The sequence below is a fragment of the Diaporthe amygdali genome, assembly GCF_026229845.1.
Source record: "Diaporthe amygdali strain CAA958 chromosome Unknown NODE_8_length_1307975_cov_65_857355, whole genome shotgun sequence".
Taxonomy (NCBI): Eukaryota; Fungi; Ascomycota; class Sordariomycetes; order Diaporthales; family Diaporthaceae; genus Diaporthe; species Diaporthe amygdali.
Genome location: NW_026517028.1, coordinates 328,891 through 354,852, shown reverse-complemented (window position 1 = coordinate 354,852; position 25,962 = coordinate 328,891). Strand labels below are relative to the sequence as shown.

The 25,962-nt window shown below is 54.3% G+C and overlaps 9 protein-coding genes across 9 annotated transcripts; 5 read left to right on the top strand and 4 right to left on the bottom strand.

Moving 5' to 3' along the window:
- Nucleotides 1-793: 793 nt before the first annotated feature.
- J7T55_013338 (uncharacterized protein) lies at nt 794-1,585 on the top strand (the record flags this gene model as incomplete). Its single annotated transcript, XM_053141124.1, has 1 exon — nt 794-1,585. The coding sequence occupies one exon, from the start codon at nt 794-796 to the stop codon at nt 1,583-1,585; it is 792 nt and encodes a 263-aa protein (XP_052995681.1).
- Nucleotides 1,586-2,361: 776 nt separating this feature from the next.
- On the bottom strand, nt 2,362-3,009 carry J7T55_013337 (4-carboxymuconolactone decarboxylase family protein; the record flags this gene model as incomplete). The annotated part of the gene is made up of 2 exons (XM_053141123.1): nt 2,362-2,402; nt 2,472-3,009. 2 exons carry the CDS (start codon nt 3,007-3,009, stop codon nt 2,362-2,364), a joined length of 579 nt encoding a protein of 192 aa, XP_052995680.1.
- Nucleotides 3,010-5,131: 2,122 nt separating this feature from the next.
- Nucleotides 5,132-5,773, top strand: J7T55_013336 (uncharacterized protein; the record flags this gene model as incomplete). The annotated part of the gene is made up of 1 exon (XM_053141122.1): nt 5,132-5,773. One exon carries the CDS (start codon nt 5,132-5,134, stop codon nt 5,771-5,773), a length of 642 nt encoding a protein of 213 aa, XP_052995679.1.
- A 616-nt stretch (nt 5,774-6,389) lies between these two features.
- J7T55_013335 (uncharacterized protein) lies at nt 6,390-6,707 on the bottom strand (the record flags this gene model as incomplete). Its single annotated transcript, XM_053141121.1, has 2 exons — nt 6,390-6,574; nt 6,641-6,707. The coding sequence occupies 2 exons, from the start codon at nt 6,705-6,707 to the stop codon at nt 6,390-6,392; spliced, it is 252 nt and encodes an 83-aa protein (XP_052995678.1).
- A 1,195-nt stretch (nt 6,708-7,902) lies between these two features.
- J7T55_013334 (oxidoreductase) lies at nt 7,903-9,221 on the top strand (the record flags this gene model as incomplete). The annotated part of the gene is made up of 3 exons (XM_053141120.1): nt 7,903-8,142; nt 8,254-8,528; nt 8,603-9,221. 3 exons carry the CDS (start codon nt 7,903-7,905, stop codon nt 9,219-9,221), a joined length of 1,134 nt encoding a protein of 377 aa, XP_052995677.1.
- Nucleotides 9,222-9,806: 585 nt separating this feature from the next.
- On the bottom strand, nt 9,807-10,871 carry J7T55_013333 (zinc alcohol; the record flags this gene model as incomplete). Its single annotated transcript, XM_053141119.1, has 1 exon — nt 9,807-10,871. One exon carries the CDS (start codon nt 10,869-10,871, stop codon nt 9,807-9,809), a length of 1,065 nt encoding a protein of 354 aa, XP_052995676.1.
- A 3,077-nt stretch (nt 10,872-13,948) lies between these two features.
- On the top strand, nt 13,949-14,463 carry J7T55_013332 (peroxisomal protein pox18; the record flags this gene model as incomplete). Its single annotated transcript, XM_053141117.1, has 3 exons — nt 13,949-13,964; nt 14,038-14,238; nt 14,300-14,463. The coding sequence occupies 3 exons, from the start codon at nt 13,949-13,951 to the stop codon at nt 14,461-14,463; spliced, it is 381 nt and encodes a 126-aa protein (XP_052995675.1).
- A 1,290-nt stretch (nt 14,464-15,753) lies between these two features.
- J7T55_013331 (uncharacterized protein) lies at nt 15,754-19,663 on the top strand (the record flags this gene model as incomplete). Its single annotated transcript, XM_053141116.1, has 2 exons — nt 15,754-19,021; nt 19,104-19,663. 2 exons carry the CDS (start codon nt 15,754-15,756, stop codon nt 19,661-19,663), a joined length of 3,828 nt encoding a protein of 1,275 aa, XP_052995674.1.
- Nucleotides 19,664-20,648: 985 nt separating this feature from the next.
- Nucleotides 20,649-23,069, bottom strand: J7T55_013330 (neutral ceramidase; the record flags this gene model as incomplete). Its single annotated transcript, XM_053141115.1, has 1 exon — nt 20,649-23,069. One exon carries the CDS (start codon nt 23,067-23,069, stop codon nt 20,649-20,651), a length of 2,421 nt encoding a protein of 806 aa, XP_052995673.1.
- Between the last annotated feature and the right edge of the window lie 2,893 nt (nt 23,070-25,962).

The window sequence follows — 25,962 nt, the reverse complement described above, 5'->3', positions numbered from 1 at the left end:
TGCAGAGATGCGAACCCGGGTATGCGACTGAGCTGCAGGCTTGTCGCACAGCAGCAAGATTCAATCGGCCGATGAATTGTGGATTACAAGGTCTCACCACCCAGCCGTCTAGACACAATCGCCTGTCAGCACCTTGGTAATGCAATGCGCGGTGTCAAGGGGGTTTCTCACCAGTTCCCTGACACCCCACTGCACCAAGTTGACAGGCCACGCGACAGTGGGGTTTGAATCGTATTCTATTTTTCATATCCCTCGATGGCTGGAAGGGTCAAGGGGGTGAGGAGGAGGGGCAATCAGTGACACCCGGAGAGCCGGAGAGAGACGCAATCCCATGACATGTCCACCAATTACCCGTTCCCACCGCCACCGACCCCCCGTGCCTTGCAGCAGGATCGTACTACTTACTGCTAGAGACCTGACTACCTAGGCATAGTGCTGTACTGTACTGTAGATTAAGACTTGAAGAGTACCTGGCGCCTGGCACATGTCGTCGGGGTGAATGAATGTCTGACTCTTCGTCATCTATCCGTCCCCGCCGCTGTCATTTTCTCCTCCGTACTGCTTTCTGCTCTGCACCAACCGTCACAGTTCCAGTAGCGCGGGACCTCCTCCTCTTCTCCACAACCTGCAGCCGATCTTATCTCGCCTCAGTTCCACTTCAGATCCTCTCATACCTGCATACGCCCATATATACAACGTGTCCATCTCATATGAGGCCTACAAAGGATTTTTCACCACGCTCCTAAAGCACCAGGCCAGGCCATGCGATTGCGCCGTCTCTCCCAGTAGCAACATGGCCATTGAGGTCAGCACCTCGGTCACCACACAGTGGACCTTCGTCCTGGCCCTGACCGCTCTTTTCCTCAGCGCCGTCGTCGTCCTGCAGATCCTGTCGCAATACGCCAAGGCCTACATGGTCGCCCCCGCCGAGGTCCTCAACTTTGTCGACGCCGCAGACTCATCCGTACAGGAGAATGAGAGCTATGACCGCGACGTGTCCCGCGTCCAGCGTCTGGACGACAAGCTGAGGCTGGGCCGCCTGCTCCGCGAGATCCAGAGAGTTGGTGATGACCTTCGCGAGGAGCTCAGCGCCATGCTCTTGTCCGAGCCCGGGGGTGTCGGATCCGACGGGATGAGCGACCTCGACTTGAGGCTGAAGGCGACAGCCAGGGTACTGTGGGCTTCCAAGCGGAAGGGGCTGGAGGACAAGGTCCGGCGCCTGGATATGTTACGTATGCGGTTTCTGGTCGTCTACCTGGGCATCGTCGCCAACTCCGGCCTGGAGAAGAACCTGGAGAAGAACCAGGAGAAGAAGACGCCCAACAAGAACCCGGAGAAGATCGGCAACCGGCTGTTCGAAGACGAGTTCGCAGCACGACCACAGCTGAACCGCGCCCTCACGGAGGGCATCAAAAAGAAGCCGGTGCTCCGCCGGCTCAGCGTTGCCCAAGGCCACAGCGACAACGTCAAGCCGGGCCCCAAGGTGGGCTGGGGCAACGTGATGAGGGAACTGCAGCTATCACCACTGCTGCACAAGCGGCACGCCAGCATCGAGAAGGCCATGTCCTCGCCAGGCTCCTCATGACAGGGGTACTGTTATTTTTTTTAACGAAGACCAAGAAGCGTCAACGAAATGGGAAACGGGGAAAGTGGGAAAACAAATTGCACGGGAATGGACTTTTGTTCTTACGACTTTATGATTTAACGTTCTACAACCTAAAGCTGTCGGCCGCAGCTCAGCATCACTCTATCCGCCGCAAGCGACAACAACCTTCACGGAGACCTCAACCCCGCCCCAAAAAAGCCTTTACCAGCCGACACCTTGGGGGACCACACGCAAAGCATATTGAAAACAGATTTAGATGTGGCATATCAGCATTCTGACTGGGTTATATGCGGGTGTTTCATTGGGCCACTGCACATACCACGACATACTGTTTAATCTCCAGATGATCACTTCACCCCAGGAGTTCGATACCCCCCCTTTCCCCACAATCATGTGAATGGCAACGGATGTCTGATCATGTACTTTTAATACCTTCGTTTCCCGTATCCACGGCTCAAAGGAGTTGCGTTGCCAGCTAGGGTGATCATGAGGTAATTCATTGTCATGATCCAACCATTTTCCGTCTCATGTGATGATACTGCCTTCTTCCATTGATATTGACGTCCTGTACAACACATTTCAGGGGGGCCCATGCTCCCAGTTCCTTGCTTCGAGAGGTGAACATTTTCAAGCACGTAGTTGTCGACTTCATACTTGTAGCTTCCGGGGCTTTCCTCTGCCACCTGGCCACGACTTCAATCCTTGTCCTCGCCCTGCGCCCAGCCACACACATCCCTCACAGCATGCAAGGTCGGCTAGTGAGCAGCATCTGGTCCAGTCCCATTCTTCTCTCCGACTGCATCACCGCGTCAGCAACTCGATCCAGCTCCAAGCTGTCAAGAGGATCAAGATAACAGCAACTCACCATCCAAAGCGACCAAGAACCGGCTGACACAGTTGTAACAAGCCACAGTCGCCACAATCTCAACCACCTCCCTCTCGGCAAACAGGCCCCTGGCCTTCTCAAACGTCCCCTCGCTAACCTCCACGTTCCGCGTCATCTCGTCAGCAACACACAGCACAACCCACTGGCGCTCGCTCAGGCCACCCTGGGGCGCATTGACGTCCAGCGGGCCCGCGTTCATCTTGAGGAACTCCATCGACGCCTCGCTGACGCCGCCGCCCACCGCCAGCGGCGCGTGGTGCATCCACTCGTACCAGGCGCGGTTGACGACGGCGACGCGGCAGATGGCCAGCTCGCGCAGGTCCGCCGGCAGCGTCGTGCGCGTGCGCACCGCCCCGAGGAACGAGTTCCACCCGTCCGCCACGGGCGGGGAGTGCAGCAGCGCCAGGTCCAGCGACGTCAGCGGCCGGGGCGCCCGCCGCGCTGCGATGCGGTCCACGATCGCCTGGTCCTCGGACGAGGTCGTCGGCGGCGGGTCGGCGACGTAGGGGAGGCGCATGTTGGGCTGAGGGGTGAGGCTCAGGTACCTGTGTTGGGCGTGGTGGATGGGTGCTCTTGGTGCTCTTGGGAGCTGGTGTGGGCGGATGGGAGCAGTGCTGCGTAGGGTGAGGCGGAGGAGTGTTCTCTGGACTGGCATCTCAGTGAGGGGCTGAAGTTCGAGGGAAAATGTTGAGTGTGGTAGGCGTATGTGGAAATAGACTTCGGCGCAGGGTTCCGGCGCCAGCCGGCCCGGTCATCGGGGAGTGGAGGCCGGGGAAAGCTACCCCGCGTAAATGCTCTGCCGGCACATCACCTCGGTCACGGCCGGGAAAACTCGCTCCTTTTTGCTCCCAGCCGTCGGGAGAGACAAGCCACATACAGCAATGTCGAACAGCCAACGCATTGCCTCAGCGCGGGTCCAACTGCACGTCAAGAATAAGCATTCATGTGCATTATCACGATCCTAGTGTGCACCGAATACATGCTCAGTACCTGCAGCAGGCGTGCAGCAAGCGGTCACACCAACAATCTTTTCCCGTCAATACTTTCAGGTGCTTATTAATCGTGAACCCAACATCGTGGTGAAGGCGACTATCCCACGCCTCCATTGACAGACATCAATCCCAAGGAGGGGTTCAGTGCCATCTCGGTTTGTCCGGCAGAACAGTGAAACAGAAACATACCCACAATCCCAAGTTCATCTCGTGCTCCCGGACATCCGACGACGTCTTAGCCGTGCTCTAAACACACCGAGAGTCCGGCACCGTCCCACGTCAGCTGCGAACCCCCCAACGTGTTTCAACCAGCCCAATATCCGCCTCAGGTCTCTATATCGCGATGCACAGGTTCCCCTCTTTGCGTCTCCGGGGACAGCACCAGTCTTCGGTTAGATCACAGACCGGTCCCCAAAGAAGGTGAGCCATCCAGAAGATGGAGGGCACTCTTGCAGGAAAACTGCATTTCGTTCAGTTTTCAGAAGAGCAAGAGCGTCTGAAAAGCTTCGAAGTCGAAGACAGAGTGGCTCGTTTCTGGCGTTGGAGGGGCATAAACCTTTTAGATTTCAGCCACTGGGGACCTCGGCAACCAAACTCACTTCGTTCTCGCGCATGAAGACGCAGATTATGCTTGCCACCCAAGCGCGAAGACGGGCGATAGCCCTGGAGCTGACATCTTAGGACGCCCACGAGCAATTCTTGTCTACAGTATAGACGGTAAGCGTGTACACTTCTCTTGGTCTCGTAGCAGGAGGTGTCTGATTCATTGATCTCTGCTTTTTACCTTCTGTCGTGCAGACGTAAACAGTAGGGAAAACTGCTCTGGAGACCGAAACAGCTGGTGCGGATAGGTACCAAGGCATACCTCAGGGATAAATCTGGGAGAATGCTCTGAACTACTGGTTCAGGGGCCGCCAGGCAGGTCCGCCCGCCCCGTTGGAGAATCAGGAAACCGCCGCGCGGGAAAAAGCATTGGGCTTGACGTCTTTACTGTCAGCACATGTGTTTCTCTCAGCAGAATGGCAGAAGATGGTGGAAGAGAAGCACTTCCAATGCCTCGCTGGCGGCCAATCAACTAACACGATCGGGCCTGCTAAGTGGGGGCTCTAAAGAGCGGTGCTGCTGCGAGGAAGACCCTTGACTTTCGGTCCACGTCGTGCCCTCCTCTTGGCCCATCGTGGTGCCATGAGCTGGGAGGCATTGACGACCAAGACGTCACCCTCCTTGCCTTCCATCACCACCCCTCGACGATGACTGTGGCCCAGGGCCCTAGTCCCGGCCGGCCACGTCAACTTGCACCCACCCAAGGTTTCTCCCAAGGTTTCTCCAAGGACTCAGCCGCAGGCGTCTACTCGGCTGTGTGGGCTCACATCATCGTTCACCTTCGTTGACATTTGTGTCTCACACAGGGATTTTCTTCCCATCATTCATCCCTCTGCAGTCATACACTCATTCAGGTCGTGTACAGCGTGTTGAAGCAATTGAAAGAGCATTGTCAACGGACCCGCCGCGATAGAGACACCACGGATACCGCATTTATTCTCTCAACACCCCCTCGCAGGTATTCCCCTACTCGGGTTGCCTGACGACTTGCCCTAGTCAAGGAGCCAGAAGAATCACACGAGTCACAGCGGCAGCGGCCGCCACATGGAAATGGACACAAGTAATAACCAAACCACCAATGGCACGACCACCAATACTAGTTCCAGCGGCCGGCCACCATCATGGGTGTGGGTCCTCGTAGCACTCGCCTCAGCAATAACGATCGGAGTTCTCCTATTCGGCCTGTACCAATTCATAAGACGCCGGCGGGCCCGAAGACGAGACGGGGACCCAGAGGGCGCCACCACCGACGCGGCCTCAAGAGGAGGCGGATCGACACGAGGCTCCTCCCGGCCGTGGAACCGCCGCCGCCGCAGCCGGAGGCACGACCACCACTCGCAGCCCGCGTCGCGCTGGGGCTGGGTGTACCCGCACACGAACCGGGCGTCGACGCAGTCGTCCGAGGGGCTCAACGAGCTCGGCGAGGCGCCGCCGCCGTACAACGAGGACGACCTCGAGTGCCCGCCGGACATGGCCGAGGTCGTCCACATCCCCGGCGAGGGGCCCTCGCGCGTGGCCTCGCGGCAGGACCGCGCGTCACTGTTAGGAGGAGGGGGAGCGATCGGGCCGGCCTTGTCGGCGGCTCATCCTGAACCCCCCACGTATGATTTCGCCATGAACTTGAGCACGACGTCGGTGCAGCTGCCGCCGCCTGCGGTGGTGGTGTCGCCGCCGCAGGATTCTTGAGGGGAGACAGAGATCATGATGGGTTTCCTTGGCGGTGCGAACTTTCTGTGACATTGCTGGCATAACGTGGGAAGTTGCGGCGTTTGACCTCGATGGCCTTCTTCAAATTACCTGGTACATTGGTCGGTGGAGGAATACAGATACCCAATATGAATATAAAAGGCATCGTCACTGGGTCACTCCAGGTACTTGCTAACAACCACAACATGACATGGTGATGAGTGTGCGACGTTTGGCCTTGCCCTTCAAGGAGCAAGGTCTTATAAGCACAAGGAGTTGACCAGCCTCCATCCTTTTCACGTCAATTCTTCTACTTAAGTATGTTTTTCTCCCTGTTCTTTTTTTCTTTAGTTGCACGAGCAGTGTATTCGAGCTACACTTTCCGAAAGCACCAGGCCATTGGTAAAAGTCCAATAATGGTAAGGATTGGACGGCATTGAGGCTAGTCAACATTTTCATGGTTTTCTCTGACACTCTTTCCTCTCCTCTAACCTATTGCACAAGTGGCCGAGTGTTGAAGCATCGACCACAGAAATACATCACCAATCAAGCCCGTGGTGAGCTTCGGCTCTGTCTCTACCCGCCGTGATATCCACTAGCCTGAGCCGACACGGACTCAATGGCCTCGTCCGCGAGGGGACGGTCCTGACTGGTCTATCTGATCGATGTCGTCTACATCTCGCCGGTGTCCTGGCCCCTTCGGGGAAGGACCGGACCTGGCGTCGGGCTCGGGCTCGGCAGAACGCCGGTGGCCTGCCCCACCGGGCGATGGCCCAGACTGGGCGACTTCGTTCAGGTTGTCTGTTTGAGTGTGGCTTGTCAGTATTCCGTGTCCATTGTACGACAAGAAGTGGGGAGTCTTCTCACCCGCACGCGAAGCTTCAACGGCCCTGAAAGCCAGCAAAGGGAGAAGGATGAACTGAGAGAAACGCATCCTTATTCTGTGTTGTGCGGTTTGGGGCGTTGTTCGATACTAATGATTGGTGAGAATCTGGCTTGGTCCACAATCAGAGTTCTTGTCTTGTCAGCGAGTGGGTGGGAGGTAAGCTTTATATATTCAAGGTCCTGTAGGTTCTACTATGAAGAAATATGCGAGAGTGCGGTATCTATACGCTTGCAAAGATGATTCTCAAGACGTCATGGGCTCTGTCGCCCCTCTGAGCAGTCGGCCTTACATATGCAAGGTCAAGTCACAAATCTTATGCTCCGTCACAACGCCAACTCGAGCTCTTTCCAGGGACAGGGAGGACAGAATTCATAGACATATCAACTGGCAGGTCCACTACCCGAAAGGGCATTTCAGAAGTGGGATATGCCTTGATGTTCTGGCCGGCGCCCGACGGCTTTCCCTTTCCCAGTGTGACAAGCGAGATGCTGATCTACCCCGGAGAAGTTTGAATGCAGGACCCGTATCGAGCAGTTGGCTCGGCCCTCATCTGTCATAGATACTTACACCATGAACGTGTCCATTAAGCTTTTGGAGGGTAGTATTGCGTGTCTTTGTAACGTGGTCTCACAGTAGAGACTATGTCTTCCACCGAGATATCACCGTCTGCCTAGGTAATGCACAGCGCAGCCCTCGACCCCCCCACGCCTTGCAACTTTTGTCAATTAAGAGCCATGTGTATCAATACAGCCTACAGAAGATGAAATAGAAAAGGGCCACGGACAACCGTAGTGATCTTGTGGACACTATCAACAGTCTTGTAGCGCTTTATGCAAACAACGTGAGACAGTGTGCTCGTCAGGTGGACATGTATGTGCTATTTCCGGAATCAGTTGAAAGCTAGCCAGCTCTGAGCTACAAGGCGAAAGTTTTCTGGCAATAACAACACTAGAAGGGAATAGGCAGAACGAGGGAATAGACTTAGTTTCAGCAAGATACAAGTCTTGGCGCCTCCATAGTTTCAGGGCGAACCAGATCGCCAACCTGATTAGAATATCGTACGAACCTCCATCTCGCAAGCAGTCACGGACCAGTGCGCAGATCTACATGTGAAGCTTTGCTGGACGTAATATTATCATGGCTATCACTCAAAGAATCACTCGGAAAATCAATCTGATCAGAAGCGAAGGGACTCACCATTAGTAAAATTAGCTTTCAAATCAGATTTCCTTGCTATTTCATGATGCTCATCAGGAACGATCCGAACGGTTCCACGGTGAAGAATAAGCTTTATCGAACTTTCGCCTCCCACCTGATCTTCGACGCAGACCCTTCCTTCCCGGGGCCTTCATCTGCCTCGGCACAAGGCCCAGTTTCATTGCCCCTAGTGTTCGACCTGCATTTCATCAAACTATATCTCAGCTACTCTTCGGGTGACAACCGAGGTGGCAGAATCCCAAGCACAGACTATATTGGTTTCGACGTATGCATAAGGTTCAGTCAAAAGATTGCCAAAATGGGGGAAAGAATGCGTTGTGAAGTCTCATGTAATTACTTTATTACAAGCCTCTGATGTGGAGGCAACACACGGAAGTTGAGGGACCCCATCAAACACCGGATAATGAAGCCAACGATAAAGCCGTCAAGCCTTGCAGGTCTGCGGATGATCGCGTCACTCCTTGCTGTTATTGCAGCAATTGGTGTGGGTTATTTCAGCCAGCAAAAATACTTCAGAACTGATGAGAACATCGAGACATACCGATGTCCTCGGAAAATATTCGCGCCTATAATTCTGTCAACGGATCCGGTACTCATACACATTGACGAGTTTGTCACACCTTTCGAAGCCGAGTATTTGATATCACTCGCGTGAGAAGAGTCTTTTCTCCGATGCCTGTCTTGATAATCGCGCACATAAGCATTCTTGCTGACCAGAACTCCAGCAATTTTGAGCCGTCGACTATAGGCTTGACAGATCAACTCACTAATACCACCATCCGCCGCTCGCACTCCGCCCTTCTTCCGGACGTAATCGACCAAAACGTATCCAACCCAGTCATAGAATGCATCCTACAACGAGCCTCAGCCTTCCAGGGCTACGTGCCCATGGTCCATACCGAGCCCTTGCAGCTCGTGAGATATCAAGCCGGAGAGTACTACCATGAACACTACGACGCATGGAAGGGCAATGACCCGGACACACAAGGGAACAGAGACACGAGTTTCTTTGTGATACTTCGCTCCGAGGGACTGTTCGACAGCGAGGAGCAAGGGCGACAGATTACGCCTCCGTTGGGAGCCAGGGCGAGTGCAGGCACGAGCTTCCCCCGTCTCAGAAGACGGTTCGCTGACGAGAAATTATGTGAGGTGATTGAGTGTGGCGAGGGCGTGGAAGGAATCGTAGCAAAGCCTATTGCGCGAAGCGCGTTGTTCTGGACGAATCTATTTGAGAACGGCACAATTCACCCTGGGTCGCTGCACCAGGGCTTAGAGTTGCCTCAAGGGAAAGGAGAAAAGATCGGAATGAACATATGGACTTGGAACAGACCGTACATAGTGTAGAAGGTGAACGTTTGCAGAATGTCGAAAGAGCTGCTGAGCTCACTTCAATGTTCCATACGGGCAGGGAAAGCGGCGATACCTGGACAAGGGCTGTGTAGACGCTGGCATACCTTGATTGATGTGATATAGTTTTCACCTTGTTATGCAATCAATTCTCTCAAATCTTAAGCGTGTTATCATCCATCTCATGTGGCTATTGTCACATGCAATATGCCCCAGGGAGTACCTTGGCAATTGTTCATGTGATTCTTTCACCTTGTTCACGCTGTGTTTTTGGATTTTACAGACTAATTGTGAATTCAAATTTCTATTTCATTATATCAATAATTTTCTTAAGCAGTATCCATATAGTAATTAAATCTTGCTAAGCCACTCATTAGTTATCATATCACATCTGGCCATAGGAGCACCAAAATGCAATTTAGCAGCTTCGGGGACCAACTCCGAAAGTCACGATAGTGTTGATACGAAGTAGAAAAGTCTATATTCTAATTCTCAAGTCTCATGTTGTACATTGTGACCTCTCTACTGTTACACAGCTCGTTCAATCGAGTGGAATAGACTCCCTCAGGACACTGCCAATGTTCATGACGCACCCTTCACGATGATCTTGCCCCTGGCCCGTCCTGTTCTGAGTTTCTCATAGGCCTTGGCTGCATCGTCAAACTCGAAAATCTCATCGACCACGACCTTGATCTTGCCGGCTGCGATCCACTCGCCGAGGCGAGCGAGGTCTTCGTGCTTGTTCTTCGCGACCGCCAATGAGAACTTCCGGGACCCGCCACCCAGGAATGATGGCAGCATCATACGTGACATCATGAGCTGCATGTCAGCCATCGACATACCCGCGCCAACTTGCACGAATTGGCCGCTTGGTACGAGGAATTGGTCGCAAGCCGAGTACAGGTCCCTGGGTGAAGAGCCAACATTATCAACGACGAGGTCGAACACTTGGCCCTTTGCCTTCAGTGCGCCGACCAAGTCGCCTTGGGTGTAGTCAAGCACCTCGTCCGCGCCGAGGCTCTTGCACAACTCGACGTTTCGCGCAGAGCACGAGGTGGTGACGTGGCACCCCAGGAGCTTGGCGATCTGGATTCCGAACGTGCCTGTGCCGCCACTACCGCCGTTGATGAAGATGCGAAATGGAAGCCCGCCTGGAGAATGGGCGGCAGGGACATTGGGCACGATGCTGGAGAATGCCGCAAGGCCGACCGAGCCCACGCCGCTGGCGTGCTCGAGGCTCACTCCGCTGGGCAGGCTGGCGCAACCGGATGATTTCGCGACAATGTACTCCCCCAGCGCTCCGAAGCGGCCTGGATCGAGGCGTCCAAAAACTGAGTCACCGACCTTGACGGGGAACTCGATCGCGGAGCCGTGCGCGACCACAGTGCCCGAGAAGTCCATTGCAGGGCTGGCCGGCACGGAGATCATGGTGCGTGATATGGAGTAGGGAAGCTCTGGTATCTTATAATCGATTGGATTGAGGCCGGCGGCGCGCACTCGGACCAGTAGCTCATCTTTCGAGAGGCTGGGTGGCGATTGTGGGCGGGGGTGAGCTGCTGTGGCTGAGAGAGCCAAGTTCTTGTGCAGACCACCCGTTGCACTCGAGTAGAGCCACGCCCGCATTGCTTTCGCTGTCGCTGTGGCCATATTTCTGAGAAGGCAGCAGTATACTCGGGGTTGATCGCAGTCGTGTTGCGGACGCTCATGAAAAGCGCAATGAACGCGAAGCTGTTAAACTGCCTAGACTGAGGCTGCTGCAGAGATTTAACCAACAAGACTCGAGCTATTTACCAACATGACAGAAGAGAGAACGAAAGTGGATGGATCAGGGGACGGATAAATATTCGGGAATCTGACGCGCATGAGTTGTCTTACCTGTCATGGGAGCATGTGGAGTTGAATCCTATATGCGCTGCTTACGCTTACAAAAATGAGTTATCATGAGCTATATGGCACCAACGTTTCATGGCACCAACATTTCCCCACAAATGGCTCAATTAGTCACACAAGCGAACAAGGGCTCTGTTGATCTGCGGAATTTAGCAAGATTTAGTATTTTGCTGTTGTAGGCTCATGAGGTGACATAGTGCATCTAGTCCTAGCTGTAATACTGCCATGCATGAAATACAGGAAAGTGATACCCAGGTATTGATATTGCTCACGCAGGTCCTACGACTTCGCAGAGTTGGGAAACGTTAAAGGAAGGGAGAAACACAGAGAACAACCTTCATCTTGGGACGGGAAGCGCATCTAATACTCTTGATGAACAAAGAGCCACGCTCTTGAAATGTGGCTAGAAACTTACAAAAGCGACAGAAGTTAGAGAGAAATTGCCCGCCAAAAGACTGTATTACCACATGCCCATTCGCAAGCGGCCAGATTCCGATGCATCGTCAAGGAGTCATTAAATGAAAAGGTCTGACCACAAGCCTTTCTTCCGTCTCACCGAATGTTCAATTTCTTGATGCTTACAGCCATCCTCAAGAGTATGATGTACAAGATCAGCTCTTGTATAGCATGCCATGGTAGCTCTTTGGGATTGGAGAACTTGAGTTTTCGCAAGCGTGGTTGCGGCTAGAAGGATATCAACACATGAGACGAGTCTTGTAATGATTTCTATTTTGGTAAAAAGCTGAAAATTTTCAAATGGAAGAACCACTTCTTCCCTCGCAACCATAGGCATGCCATACTGAGAAGTCCTTTCATAAAGAGTATTACTTGTAGCTGCCCGTACAGACCTCATACGGAGACAAAATCTCTCCATCTCAAGGGCAAGAAAACAGAAGTCGAGGCTGAAAGTGAACTTGCTTGCCTTGACTTTCCTGCTCAAGGGATGAGATAGTGGGGCCGAACTGATCACAAAAGCTACCATCATCGTCGGTAAAACGGCCTTGGAAGTCACCCGCGTTTGCCGTACCGCCAAAGTGATAGTTCATGAAAGGATCGTTGAGAATCAGAGGAATGTGTCGGTTTATATGCTCACTTACGCAGGTAAAGCTCTGAGATTCGTAGGCAACAGTGGCTTTGCTCTCCCCCGTTCACAATCACATGTCACTACTCTACTCGTGGAACAACGTACAATCAAAGAGGTTCTACAGACAGCGACCGTGCATTATTCACCACAGATTTTCAAGCGTCTTTCTCGCGCGCATGACTTAAACGACGAAGAACAAGACCACTGTAACTCCGTCGAGACCCTCGCAGGCCTGTGTACGGGTCAACTATAGGGTATTGGAACAGTGGCATCGGAGATGTTGGCCTTCAACGCTGAGGTGCAGATGGACCTGGCTACCAAACATATGCGGCGCACATTGCTGAGAGGACATCATCAGCAGATGCAGAACAACAAGGGACGAAGGACCCGTGTCTGGTAACCTCAAAGATGACGGCAAGCCAGGAGCACATCCGGCTGAAGCTGCGGCTCTGGATCGGCACATCTTGCTCAGACACTACAGGTCTGAAATGATGAAATCTCTACAAGCCAGGCCGAAAATGGAAATATTCGGAGTAATGTTTGCGGCTGGTGATTGGAAGTAGGTCGGTCTACTGAGTTCGACAACGGTGAGGGGCGATCTGGAGTTATTACTGAATGAATCGAGTCTCTGAGAGAGATTCACCAGTTGATACTCATGGACGAAACACGCATTTGGGAGGTTGGAATTGAAATTCTGGTTGCTTTCCCATATGCTGTCGAGGCATGCAATGCTGGATTTATGTAAAGCTGCCTCGGCCTGCACCGACGTGACGGAGCGTGATGAGCGTCAGGGACCTGTGTAACATCGGGGCCCCTGTCCGGGCTGGCAAAGCAACGGGTCGGCTCATGTGAAGATGGACCTGAAGAGCAGTTGACATGCTTGATTCGTGCTCCACGCTCCCCAGCATGAGTAACGCTGCCGATCTTTGACCAAGTATCCCGGCGCCGCTTGGCAACTAAAGATGCGGTAAAACACCCAAGGTACACAGCAGACGTGCACTCGTGGAACATCAGGGTGTTCCAGAATCTCGCTGGAAGGACGTGTTAGGGGCCTGAATTGTCGGTCGTCAGAGCGGCTGGGGGTGAATGGAAGCAGGCAGGACGAGGACAATAATATCCGTGCACGGTTAAGGTGCAACTCTTCACCGTTGGGTTTACCGGGCCATAAACCAACAATCAGAGGGATTTCAACAAAAAAAAAACCATCAATGAATTCCTGGCTCGATTTTGAATAAGCTAATGACAATAAATCATACCACACGTACTGTGGTTGTTGTGTGAACTGAAATGAAAGTTGAAGAGTTTTGGTGGTGCTAACGGCTATGCCCGGATACTATTGTCCTCGTCCTGGCAGGATGCTGGCTCTTGTGGGGCAGCCCCAGACTCGAGGCTTAGAGACAGAGAGGGTCCGCGGCACTGGGACTTGGGGGCTTGGGGGACTAGTCTAAAATAGGGGCTCTGCGCTAGGCCAGGACGAGTAGCACATGGTGTGTCGGAGCCTCGGCCTAGCGCCCTGTCTGTGGACGTTCACATGCCCGTTGCGACGAACACTCGGGCGCCAGGCATGCGGTCATCAGCCATTATAGCCCGTCCCTGCTGCCGAATCCTCGATATAAGTTCCGCATAGGATCGTATACCGCTCGGCAGTGACCGTTCTTTTCTCACTTCTCCCGCTCTTCGACACATACTTGCTGATACCCCAACCTATTGCCTTGTAATCGTCAGAAAGAAACCCCAGATCACCGCAACAATGACGCTCACAAATGGTACGTGCGACACACGACTACCGCACCTTAACTGGAGGACCTGCTTTGGCTGACATGCTGACGCTTGCGACAGACAAGTTCCCTTCCTCGGCCGCCTTCGAGGCCATCAACGAGGCGCTCAACGCCAGCGAAGCCGACAAGAAGGACGCCATCAAGCAAGGCAACGGCATCTACGCCTTCACACTAAAGAACGCTGCTGGGGAGACAGACAGCTGGCACATTGACCTGAAGAACGAGGGCAAGGTCAACAAGGGCGTTGGCGAGAAGGCCGATGGTACGTTATTCCGCAACATGTTGCACCGATGTGCCTGCAGTACTGACGGCGCGATTCACAGTCACACTCAGCCTGTCCGATGCCGACTTTGCCAACCTCGTCGCCGGCAAGGGCAACGCCCAGAGGTTATTCATGTCCGGCAAGCTCAAGATCAAGGGCAACGTTATGAAGGCAACCAAGCTGGACCCCATCCTGAAGAAGGCGCAGACCAAGGCCAAGCTGTAGAGATTGAGGTTCGGGATGCGTTATGACGACGGAATTTGGACGGATTGGGACGGCCGCCCGCGGAAGCCAGGGTGTGATCCCTCCTTCTGCTGAATGACCGCAGTTGGGGACGGACGGGGCGTCTTCCTGGTCTGAGGGGTGTACTTTACAATGCACGAACGATGCTACGGCACGAAATCTTTGAATGTCCTGCATTTAGACCATAATTCAACAACGTCAAGCTGTGCCTGTTCGAGGTGGTTGTAGCAATCCTGTTCGAGGTGGTTAATCGTCGTGCCTGCAAGAGTTTCTTACTGCATTTCACTCAAATGTTGAATGCCTGCTGGTAACTCCGTGGTGACCTATACTGCAGTGCACGTAATTGCAGTCGTCTGATATGCTTACAAAAACACCACAGCAACCAAAGACGGTAACAGCCTCCCTTCATTGCATTCAATAAAATCGGAACATCATGTTAGCTGTATGGACACGAGGACTGGGTCTGGCCAATGTTGCAAGCCGGACTTGGCAGCTGGCGAACAGCTGCGTTGAGCTGTCAGACCGCATCCGGCCGGCCAGCTCGATTTCCAGAGGCACATGTACCCAGGTACCTCAGCGGTGACAGACAGCCACCTGAGCCACCCATGCTCGAGTTCCCCAGAAGACGCTCGGGCCACGTGCCTCCTTCAGCAAGTCAGAGACAAGAGCCAGCGGCCTTTGGAGAGTCCAGGCCAGCTCCCGCCTCCAACCTTGGGTTTTTTTTCTCAACCCTCATCCGCACCCCGTCCGTCGCGCGACCGATCAAGGCAGCAGATCCCTCCCACCCCGTCCAGAATTTCCTATCAGCCTCGCACCCTGCCACCCATCAACCCCATCTGCACCGGTCCTTTGCGTGTCTTAATCCATTCTCTTTCGATGCCAATCGCATCGGGACGCGTCTTTTTTTTGATGACTCTCTCCTTTCTGTCGTTCTAGACTTGCGACACGTTGCGCCTTTGTTTATTCTGGCACTGGGAAGCAAGAGCTCGCCCTCGCACCTTTCTTCCTTCGCCGTCGTCGTCGCTGTCGAAGCTCGATCCACTGCATCCATCCAACCCCTTCACCGTGCGAGCCTCCTGTCTTGGTCTCATTAACCTTGACCTCGACAACGGCCTTGCCCCCACCAATCACTTCACCCCACCGCGACGCTTCGCGACTGCCACCCGCCCGACCCCCCCTTCGTCCGCCGCGGTTCAGCAATTTTACCCGGGCAAGCTCGATTTTGGATGAATAACACCTCGCAGTAGATCCTCGCGATCGTCTCGTCTCACCATGGACACATCCACGCGACAACGTGGCCCTCCATACGGCTCTCGCCCCAGCCAACCTGCCTCTTTCAGCGGCTTCCCCTCCAAGCTGCGTCATGAGGTCAATGACGACGTCCGAGGCCGCCCTTCGTCGCGACCTCTGGGTAGCTGGAGGACCGCAGGCCCTGTCAGCGGCACCCAGCCAGCAGCCTCGTCTATCGTGGCTGGTAGCCGCCTCTTCGACCGTAATCAGACCCTGCCTCGCACAGCTCGGCAAGCTTCCAACTCGCCTGCCAGCACGCCAGGCAAGATCTTCAATAGAACTGGCCTTGCGAATGGCGCCACTCCGAAGTTCACTTTCTCTCCACGCCTGCCTCCCAACGCCGTGCGTGAGAGCTTCTCGGCCGTCACTCCAGGGCGGTCTTTCCGGGGCTCCACAGCCGATCTCAATGGACGAGCCATGTCCAAGACCTCCTCGACCAACCTCTTTCCTATGAGGATCTCTTCTCCTCCACCTGAGCTCGATGGCGAGGAGCTGGCCAAGCAGGTCCCCGACAGCCCAGATAGGGTGGGTTCTGTCTACGCTGACGAGTTCTTGTCCCACCTCGTCCCCGCCGAGCTCGATGATATCCAGCGACGCCAATTCCTCTGCGTCCTTGATCTGCGCCGGCTGAAGTATGCTGCTTCCGAGATTTTCGCGAAGAAGGATTGGAGGGTCAACATCATGAACTTCGCAAAGGAATATGAAAAGAGTAGGAGCCTCATCATGCTGCGGTACGGCCTCTACGAATTCAAAACCGTTCCTGCTTCCAGGGAGCTGTTGAAAAAGTGGAAGCAGGAGAATAATGTGCCAGAGGAGGACGAGGAGATGGAAGAGGCTGAGGCTCCCAGGCCGAACGGCACCTCGAGCAGCTTCAGATCATCGGTGAAGAGACGAGCTGGAGATGACCTGGATAGGGATAGTGCCTACACATCTGCGGCTCCGGCCCCGAACAAGCGCCGTACCACAGAACGAGAGCCTCTGGCCGAGTCAACACCCCTAACCTCGAATGCTGGTGCGACACCGTTCGCGAAGAAGACTAAGCGTGGCGCTGATCACCTGGATGAGCCAGACGAGAACCAGCCCAGCAAGAAGAAGTCTAGTACTCTCTCCATCTTCGAGGATGTTGCGAACAGCTCGCCAGTTCGACAAGCTGCGAGCCCCGCGAAACCCGCCGCGAAAAACCTCTTTGCACAGCCGTCTACACAGGCACCAACTAAACCGACTTTTGGCGCCGGAGACAAGGTCTCGTCGGGCAACATTTTTGGCCACTTGTCTGAGCAGAACTCGCCCGAAGGCAGTGATGATGACGAGGATAACGAGGGTGGTTCTGAGGATGCGGAGGCTGAGGACGAGGAACCAGCAAGCCAGCCCCCGGTATCAGCTACCAGCGGTGCACCTTCCCTCTTCGGCACGAAGCCTTCCGGTGGCTTTTCTACTGTTGGAGGCTCTACAGCCACGAGCACCGGTCTTTTTGGTCGCATCACTAAGGGTGGAGACGGCGAGCATGTGCGAGCCTCAGGGGATGCCACCCCAGGAATTTTTTCCACCACGAAGCCACCAGCAAGCCCACCGAAGGAGAGTCAAGACAAGACGTGGAACCCGAACACGCCGATCAAGTTTGGTGGCGCAGCTTCCCAGACTGGTGCCTCGCTCTTTGGCGCCAGCACCACTCAACCAAGTTCCATATTTGCCAACAAGCCCACGGAAAGCACCGGGTCAATCTTTGGCTCCACCACTCCCAAGGCCAGTGCAGCACCGACTTTAGGTACTCAGGTACAAGACTTTGGAAAGGAGACGCCCAAGCAGGCCGCACCGTCATTGTTTGGCCAGCCTGCCAAGCCGTCAGACTCGGGCAGTAGCCTCTTCGGTAATGCCTCAAAGACGCCTGCCTTCGGGACGTCCACGCCAAGTCAGCAGAAATCTGACGAGAAGGGCTCTTCGGGATCGGTTGGAACACCTGCAACCAGTATTTTCGGACAGGCTGGCGCTGCAAGCACAACACCCTTTGGCAAGCCTGCAGATGCTCCTGCTACTCAAGCTCAGCCGACATCTCTTTTCGCCAACCTCAACACACCTGCCACTACAACTCAAGCCTCAGCGCCATCGCTCTTCGGAGCGGCAAATGACAAGCCAAGCGGCTCGCTGTTTGGTGCGAAGAGTGATGAGAAACCATCTTCCACACCAGCTCTATTTGGCACCCAGCCATCCTCAACATCGACGCTGTTCGGCGCAAAGGCCGGGTCTGGTGACGAAAAGAAGGAGGAATCAGCCCCGAAGAGGAAGAAGCCGGATTCTGACGAGGCTGGTGCGGTCTTTGGCAGCACATCTGCTGAGCCAGCGTCCAAGAAGTACTCGTTCGGAGGCGGCGCACCAACCCCTGCGGCCAGCCTGCCACCCAAGACCGCGGAAGCAGCCAACGGCTCGGATGAAGCAGGAGCTGTCTTCGGAAGCGGCTCGCAAAACGGTAGTAAGACATACAGTTTTGGAAGCACAGCTTCTGCCACACCTGCTCCATCGACTTCGAAGCCGGCCGATACTCCTGCCCCTACATCCCTATTTGGGACTCCAGCACCCCAGGCCGAGCCAGCGAAAACACAACCTAGCATCTTCGCAAATGTTCCCGCTCCTAGCACAGGCTTCACTTTCGGTGCAGCATCGAGTACGCCATCAACCAATTTGTTCGGGGCCACTGGAAACGACGCCAATAACTCGACCAAGAATCAACAATCGAGCTTCTCATTTGGTAGTGCTGGCACTCCCGCGCCGGCTCCCGCGCCCGCAGCCAACTCCTTCACCTTCAACTCCGGTGGTGGTGACCAGGGCTCCTTCAATAACCCCTTTGCTGGTGGCAATTCTGGGGGAGTTTCATTCGATTTTGGAGCGACCCAGAGTCAAGCAGCTAGTGCACCATTCCAATTTGGCGGCCCCGCTGCTCCAGCCGCTCAGCCTTCTACGAGCTTCACATTTGGCGGGGACTCACAGGCAGCAACTAATGGCCCTTCGTCATCAAGCTTCACGTTTGGTGGCGCTAGCCAGCCTACAAACGCGGCGCCTGCTCCATCATCCAACATGTTTGGAGGTTCTCAGCCGAACGGCGGGTCTTCCATTTTCAACTTTGGTGGCGGCAATTCACAGGCGCCATCTCAGCCGACCTCTTCCGCCAACATGTTCTCCGGTCAGCCGGCCAATGCGGCGCAAGGCATCTTCGCTGGTAGTCTAGCGCCCCCAGCTGGATCTTCGACTGGCACGAGTAAGTAGTGTCTCGTTTCTTATTTTTCCTTGTGCTTCACATTTCGTTATTCTTGGCAGTCCATCATTAACGTCATGTAAAGATACCCCTTTGTTTGGCGGGGCGTCTAGCATAGCTACGACGCCGGCGGCTGGCACACCCGAGCCAGAAGCTGCTCAGGCCAAGAAAGATAATGCATCGAGCGAACAGACGGCTGACGAGGACGGAAAACCACAGGAGCAAATTTCCCTAACCGAAGGTGGGCCCGGGGAAGAGGACGAGCAGGTCGTTCATGAGGTGCGAGCCAAGGCTCTCCGACTTGCCCCCAAATCCGACGACGATGATGACGACAAGGATAAGGGCGCCAAGAAGAACCCATGGAAAACAGAGGGCTTGGGCCCACTCAGACTCCTCAAGCACAAGAGTACCGGCGCCGTGCGAATTCTGTTGCGCGCCGAGCCTCGTGGCAATGTCGCCATGAACAAGCTTGTGCTTCCTGACTTTGATTACAAGGTCGACAAGGGTGCGAAGTGGATCAAGGTTCCCTGCGCGAAGGACGACGGAAAGGGTCTGGAGACATGGATGCTCCAGGTGAAGACCAACGAGCTGGCTCTGAAGCTCGCCGATGCCTTGGAGGAGAACAAGAAGGCGAACAAGAAATAGAGCGGAATTAATCTGAAGGGCAAAACCAGCAAGGGCAAAACTGGCTGTGGCATCTGTATTAAAAGAAGGCAAAGCGCAGGCGTTGGACCAAGTGGTTTCAATTGAAGGACTGGCGCAGATATATGGTTATACCAAGTGGTACATACAAAGCATGAATCATTGATAAGATGAGAGCTATCGGCACTCAGTGTGCCCAGGAGGGAAATGGGAACAAGTAGTCACAAGCAACTACTACACGCAGTATGCCCCTTAGGCTTTCGACCTGTCTGATTACTTTATCCCTGTTCGCCGTCTGCCTGGCAGAGGCGTGTGCTTGGTGATTTTCATTTGCTGCATAGCACTGGCATTTTGTATGGAGTATGTACACCACTAGCCCCCCGTCAACCCCATGATTTTGGCATCTTTTCTTGTTTTGGCGGCTGGGAGGGGCCCAAACACATGGAGCACAAAAAGCACAAAAAGCACAGATAGTCGTATCATTCATCCCAAAATCGAGATTGATAATCTGCTTCCATCGCACAGCTGTGAATATCAGATGGTCTAAGAAGACGTGCGTTAGTGATTGAACCATGATTCTTGCGTGGCGAGAAGCCTCCATCATATACACCTCACCCCAATGCTGCTTCCTACGCCCAGTAGTTCTGCCAAATGCTGGGCTATGGATTGACTGTTCCTTGAGCGAGCATGACCGACAGACCTCAACCATCGTTCCAATTTCGTAATGCAGTAGTGGCGGGGCAAGCTGGGGAAATCAGCAGCTAGTATTGGAAATCCAGCGGAGTATGCATCTATCTATCAGTCTTGACTCCGCAGAACACGACAATCCATCCTGTAATCATCATTGGTATTTGTCACCAGAACCAGCTCCCCTTCACCAGTCCATATTGAAAACGCCCTGACCCGCCCATCCGACCTATGAAATCCCCCACCAGATGCGCCCGGCCCGTATCATTTATCATCATCATTACCATCACTGTGATTCTCTTCACACCAGCGTGAAAGCACCCGTGACGCCCTCGAACTCGGTGATGGTGCCCCCAAGGCTCTTCCAGTCCCCGTAGTACCGGATCCGGTAGACCCCCGGCTCCAAATCCCCGTCGGCCTCCCTGTCCGTCTCCCACGTGATCTCAACCTCGCTCGTGGCGAGCACCTCGCTGGTCCGCCGCCACCGGAAGACCAGCGCCCAGTCGCTGTCGTCCCGGACCGTCCGCCAGAGCTCCTCACGCTGCTCCTTGGCCGCGTCCCCGCTGTTGCCGCCGCCGGTCACGACCTGCAGCTTCTCGACGGCGGCGTACGTGCGGCCCAGACGCAGGTTGTTGCGTGGGTTCGCGCCGACAAAGACGGCCGTAACGGGGCTTCCCGCGCGGTAGAGGCGGCGCACGTCCTGCTTGACGTCGCCGAACGCACGGCCCAGCGGCGTCCCGTCGCGCACGACGCCGGTGATGAAGCTGAGCGAGCGGTTCGTGTTGTCGGGCGGGAACAGGGAGCCGGGCTGCGGCGGCGGGGGGCTGGCGGCGCGGGCGTCGAGCAGCGGCAGGTGGGACAGCGTGACGTTGACGTACGCCGCGAGCGTGTGCGGCCCGTACAGCGTCGAGGCGCCCTCGTATCGTTGAACCGAGTACTCCTCCTCCGTGGCGATGTAGTGCGTGTAGCTGTTTGCCGGGCCACCAAGCACCACGACCGGGCTTGGGCCCGAGTTGCGGCGGGCGCCGTCGTCGAACAGCGCGATGCTCTCTGCCCTGACGGATTCCTTCCACCGCCGCCCGGCCATGGTGGTCGCCTCGCCCGGGCTGACGATGACGAGCAGCTGGCCTACGCGGAAGACCTGGACGTCGACGATGTTGGGGGTCCAGGCGTATGGTTTGTCCACCTCGCCGACGTCGAGGAGGATCGGCTTGACGCCTTGGCATGCGCGCTGCTCGTCTGTGGGTTCCTTCAGGGCACCAGATACCACGCGCCACACTGGGGATGTGTTGGACGGGTCGCCGTCGTGTTGTGTGAAATCGAAGGCCCCGGGTCCGTCTGATGTGCCTGCTGCGAAGGACCAGCCCAGCGCCGCGGGGCAGGTCGAGACCACTGATCCATTGGGCAGGTGAAAAGTGAAGTTTGACATATTGTGGAAGGTGTGGAAGGACTTGACCCAGGGCCCTTTGATGGGGACAGGGTTCGCATTGAGCTCGTCGTATAGAGCTTTGGCTGGTGCGAACTGGCGCCGGCCGATCTCGAAACAAGACGACGTGCCGGTGTCATCCGCCGTATAGAACGGGCCACGCGCGTGGCACTTTTGGCTCCGTCCATCGCTGGGGCACGTGCTGTTCTCGAAGCTGCACATTTCCCCAGAGCCGTCCTCGCAGTAAGCGCCCAGCACATTAGGGCTGGTGTCGCCGACGTCTGCCTGCGAAAAGCCGGCGACGAAGTTCTCCGCAGCAGAGGGCTCTTTTGAGACACTCTTTTCGAACAGGTAGGCGGCTACTCCTTTATTGTCGCCCGTAATTAAAGTGTTGTTGCCATACATGGACGTGCCGTGGGTCGGGAACCAAGTCAGGATACCGATGTTTTTGCCGTCGGACGCTCGTTGAAATTTGAGAAGGCTGAGGTCCTTCTCAACAGAACCGTCGTCTTCGCTGCTGATGTTGTACTTGGAGCGTTCCTCCTCCGCATTGGCCAGATAGGCGAACAGGCTCCTGTTGATGTTGGCGCCCTCGACTTTGGTGGAACCAATGCTGAGATAGCCGGGTTCAAGAGACTCATGAGCCCTGACGATGGATAGTATGGCGCCATCGACTATAGCTCGATAGCCCTGGTGGTCAAAGCCCTTGCTGGTGATCTGAGGTAAGAGGTAATTCAGCCAGCCGGCAGGCCCGGAATGTGAATGTGTGCCTGTGACAGCGATGTTGTGATTCTGATAGACTGCATACTCGGGGCCAAGGTCTTTGAGTCCAGACAGAATGCCATATCTCACAGCAGTGTCTCCTGACTGGATGTCCAGCACCAAGTAGACGAATCGGTCTGTAGGATTCTCCGTATTCCCTACGATGAAGGCGCGGGAGTACAGTCGTTGGCGCAGGCCGGTTCCAAGCTGCTTTGGATCTGCGTAGCCCATCAAGTTGACCTCGACAACCGGGCCAGTGATATCGGCCTTCCCCACGCCCAAGAGATATTTGTCTCCCTGGTGGGAGGTGGTGGCGGGCGGCGCATCATCTGTGAACCAATCAAGGACACGTCTGTCGGACCATGATACTGACGAATGAATGAGATATAGTGCGAGGGAGATGAGAATCGCCAAAGGGAGCCATGACTTTACTCTCCTGCGAGTTGGTAGAGGACGAGGACCAGCCTCGTTGTCGTCATGTGTAACAGGATGCTGCTGTGGGCCCAGGCCCACCAGTGACTTGTGCTCGTCCATACTCTCGCTCTGTGTGTCTCTCTACGCGTCCAACATGATCAGACACGGCGAAAATCTTGGGCTGAAGCCGTAAAGGAGGTGCTTCGAAGAAAAGCGAGCAAGTGAAGAGAAGTGGCGACCGATGTGAGGACGTTGACGATCACAAACACAAAGATGCTTTAGGCTGTTGCTCGTGACGGCACCTTCGGACGGACTGACAGGGGTACACAGTATGCGGTCATAGCTACAGCAGCACAGAGATAGAAGCATCAAGTATCCATGCCCGTTTCGGGCACTTGGAAACGCCCCGATTCGACGGCAGGCTCATGCGGGCACTCGACAAGCTCCTGGGACAGGGCCCTGGCGGCACGAAGCCACAGGGAGCTACTGCATGCAATCTACCTATGTAGGTGTCCGTCAGCTCCCTGCCTTTCTGCAATTACTATCCTACAATCGCCTCCTTCACGTCGACCTGCCGTTCAAGCAGCTTCAGTGAGGAGGCCCTTAATCTTTTAACACATTAGTAGTAGACGACAGTAAATGTTACTTCGTTGGTCCAAGATTTCCCCGTACGCCATACACCCACTGCTCTCAATGATACGCAAGCAGAGAAAGGGACGGATGTGGTGGCAGACGGATGTGGTGGGACTGCCTCGTTCCGCTGTGCGGCAGCCTTACAGTTGGACCCGGCACCAGTAACCTGGTATTCAATTTGGGGACTCGTTGAGACTGACGATGCATTGCGATCGGAAAAGACGGGCGCGACCATCCTGGCGATTGCCAACCAACGCCAGCTGCATCCTTCACGGCCAGGGCCTGTTGGCTTGCTGCGCCGTAGGATAGCTCCCTCAACGCGCTTGCTGCCATCTCCAGAGGTCCCCCACCGACTTCAACCCACGCCGTACGACCGCAAAGTAGCACCACTGCTTCAGGTACGGTTGGAAGAATTGGATGCCAGAGATCTGTTGGTTATTGGTAGCTACATATTTGGCACCAAGCTTATTTGCCAGATCATCAATGCTGAGGACAGTGCAGGACACAGACGTCAAATGAGTGTTTTCTTCATTATTTCATTTGAAATTTGAGAGCCCAATATCCTGAACCTATTAGGTTTTCCTAATCACAAGACCCAGGTGCACGACCTCAGCACGCAGTATAGGCACCTGTGATCCAGAACACCGCGCACCTACAATACCTCACAGCTTGTCTGGATGAGACTCTCCGGTTGGTTTCCACCAACTCTACGGGCTTTCCGCGATACAGTCCTGGCGCAGTGGTTGACGGCAATTACATTCCTAAAGGGGTATGTATGCTCTATACTTACCTGCCTTCCGTCCTCGAGTCTAACAAAACGCCCTGCCTCACGAGGTGACCGTCCAGACCTGCACCTTTGCTCTCAGCCGAAGTCCCCGTTATTTTCATGACCCAATGTGCTTCCGGCCGGAGTGGTACCTGCCGTCGTCGTACCCTCTATATGACGACGTCTTCGCCAATGACGCCCGCAAAGAAATGTATGCATTCAGCCTTGGGCCGCGTGCATGCATAGGCCGAGAGCTCGGCTGGACAGAGGCAAGGCTGTTTATATCGAAAGTGCTGTGGCAGTTCGACAAGCTCAAGGCTCCCAGAGAGACGCTCAACATGTATGGGCTTGAGCGGGACCTGCTTCACGACTGGAGGAAACGCGTGTAATAGGAGCCACTCTAATGCACTTGATCGACATGCTGAAACTTCTGTCAATCCTTTACTGTAAGCCTGCTACGCTCTGTCCCTGTATCAACCTTACGTCCTGCTTTGAGTATCTTTGGATCGTGGAACCTGGGCTTTCTGAAGTCACGGGCATTCTCATAGTCAAGCGTGCTGCTAGTGCGACAAATACCACATATAATATTTGAACAACACTGTCGCATTCTCAAAATTTGCAACACATCTTTGTGGAGTCCCTTGTGGCTCACTTACTTTTCTTTTAGAAGTTTATCTAGTAGGGATTGATCCTAGGGTCATCCCATATAGCATTATCCCACAGGAGGTTATATCCTACGGTTTACTATCCTAAAATAGAACTCCTTAGAGTTGATTACCCTTGGGGGATTGTTCTTTTTTTTTTATTTCTCCTGTTTATTCTACTTAATCTACTCATTCTACATGAATACTGTGACCACGAAGCAGACGACCGAGCTTAAGCTCGTATTGACGCGAGGTAAACAAATTCTCACTGAGGCACATATATGGACATTCCAAGATAGCGATTTCTTAATGAAGTCAGAATATCATTGTATTTAGATATTTTTAAAACCTTAATCAAAGATAAATTTCATAGTGCTTGACTCCAATCACCCGTCATCCAACCCAAGGCCCCAAGAAGACAAGTCATCAGCTCCAGGCCTGCGCAAAACGCACGCCTACCCATTCGCACGGAGGTAGGGAGCATTTTTATAGAATGAAGCTGAGCGACTATAACAACTCGGATTTAGTTTGATGGCTTGAACTTCAAATAAAGGCTAGCTGAGTCCAGAACACTCCGGAAGTGGGCAATTACTGAACCTTGTTCCTGACATCGTCGATGTATCAACGTTTTCCCATGGACTGTGTCGAGTGACTGGCTGAAAAATAGGTAGAATACCCAGTGAGAGCAGGGGCAGGTACACCGTGAGGAGAACACAAACAACTGTACAGCTGTCATGTGTCTCATAACGAAATTGCTGTGCTATTGATTGATCGGCAGGCTGGACGTTAATAATTTTGACTCGGGGTATCACGACCTGCTGTGTGTCACTTGTGTTTAACCACAGTGACTTAGTCCAATGTAAACTTCGACTATCGTTGCTCTGAATCAAGGATAATCAGACGTACTGATGCGAAATGCCCAAGAGGAAGCAAGGGAACCGATCAATCGCAGCTGAGGTGAGATGCCGAC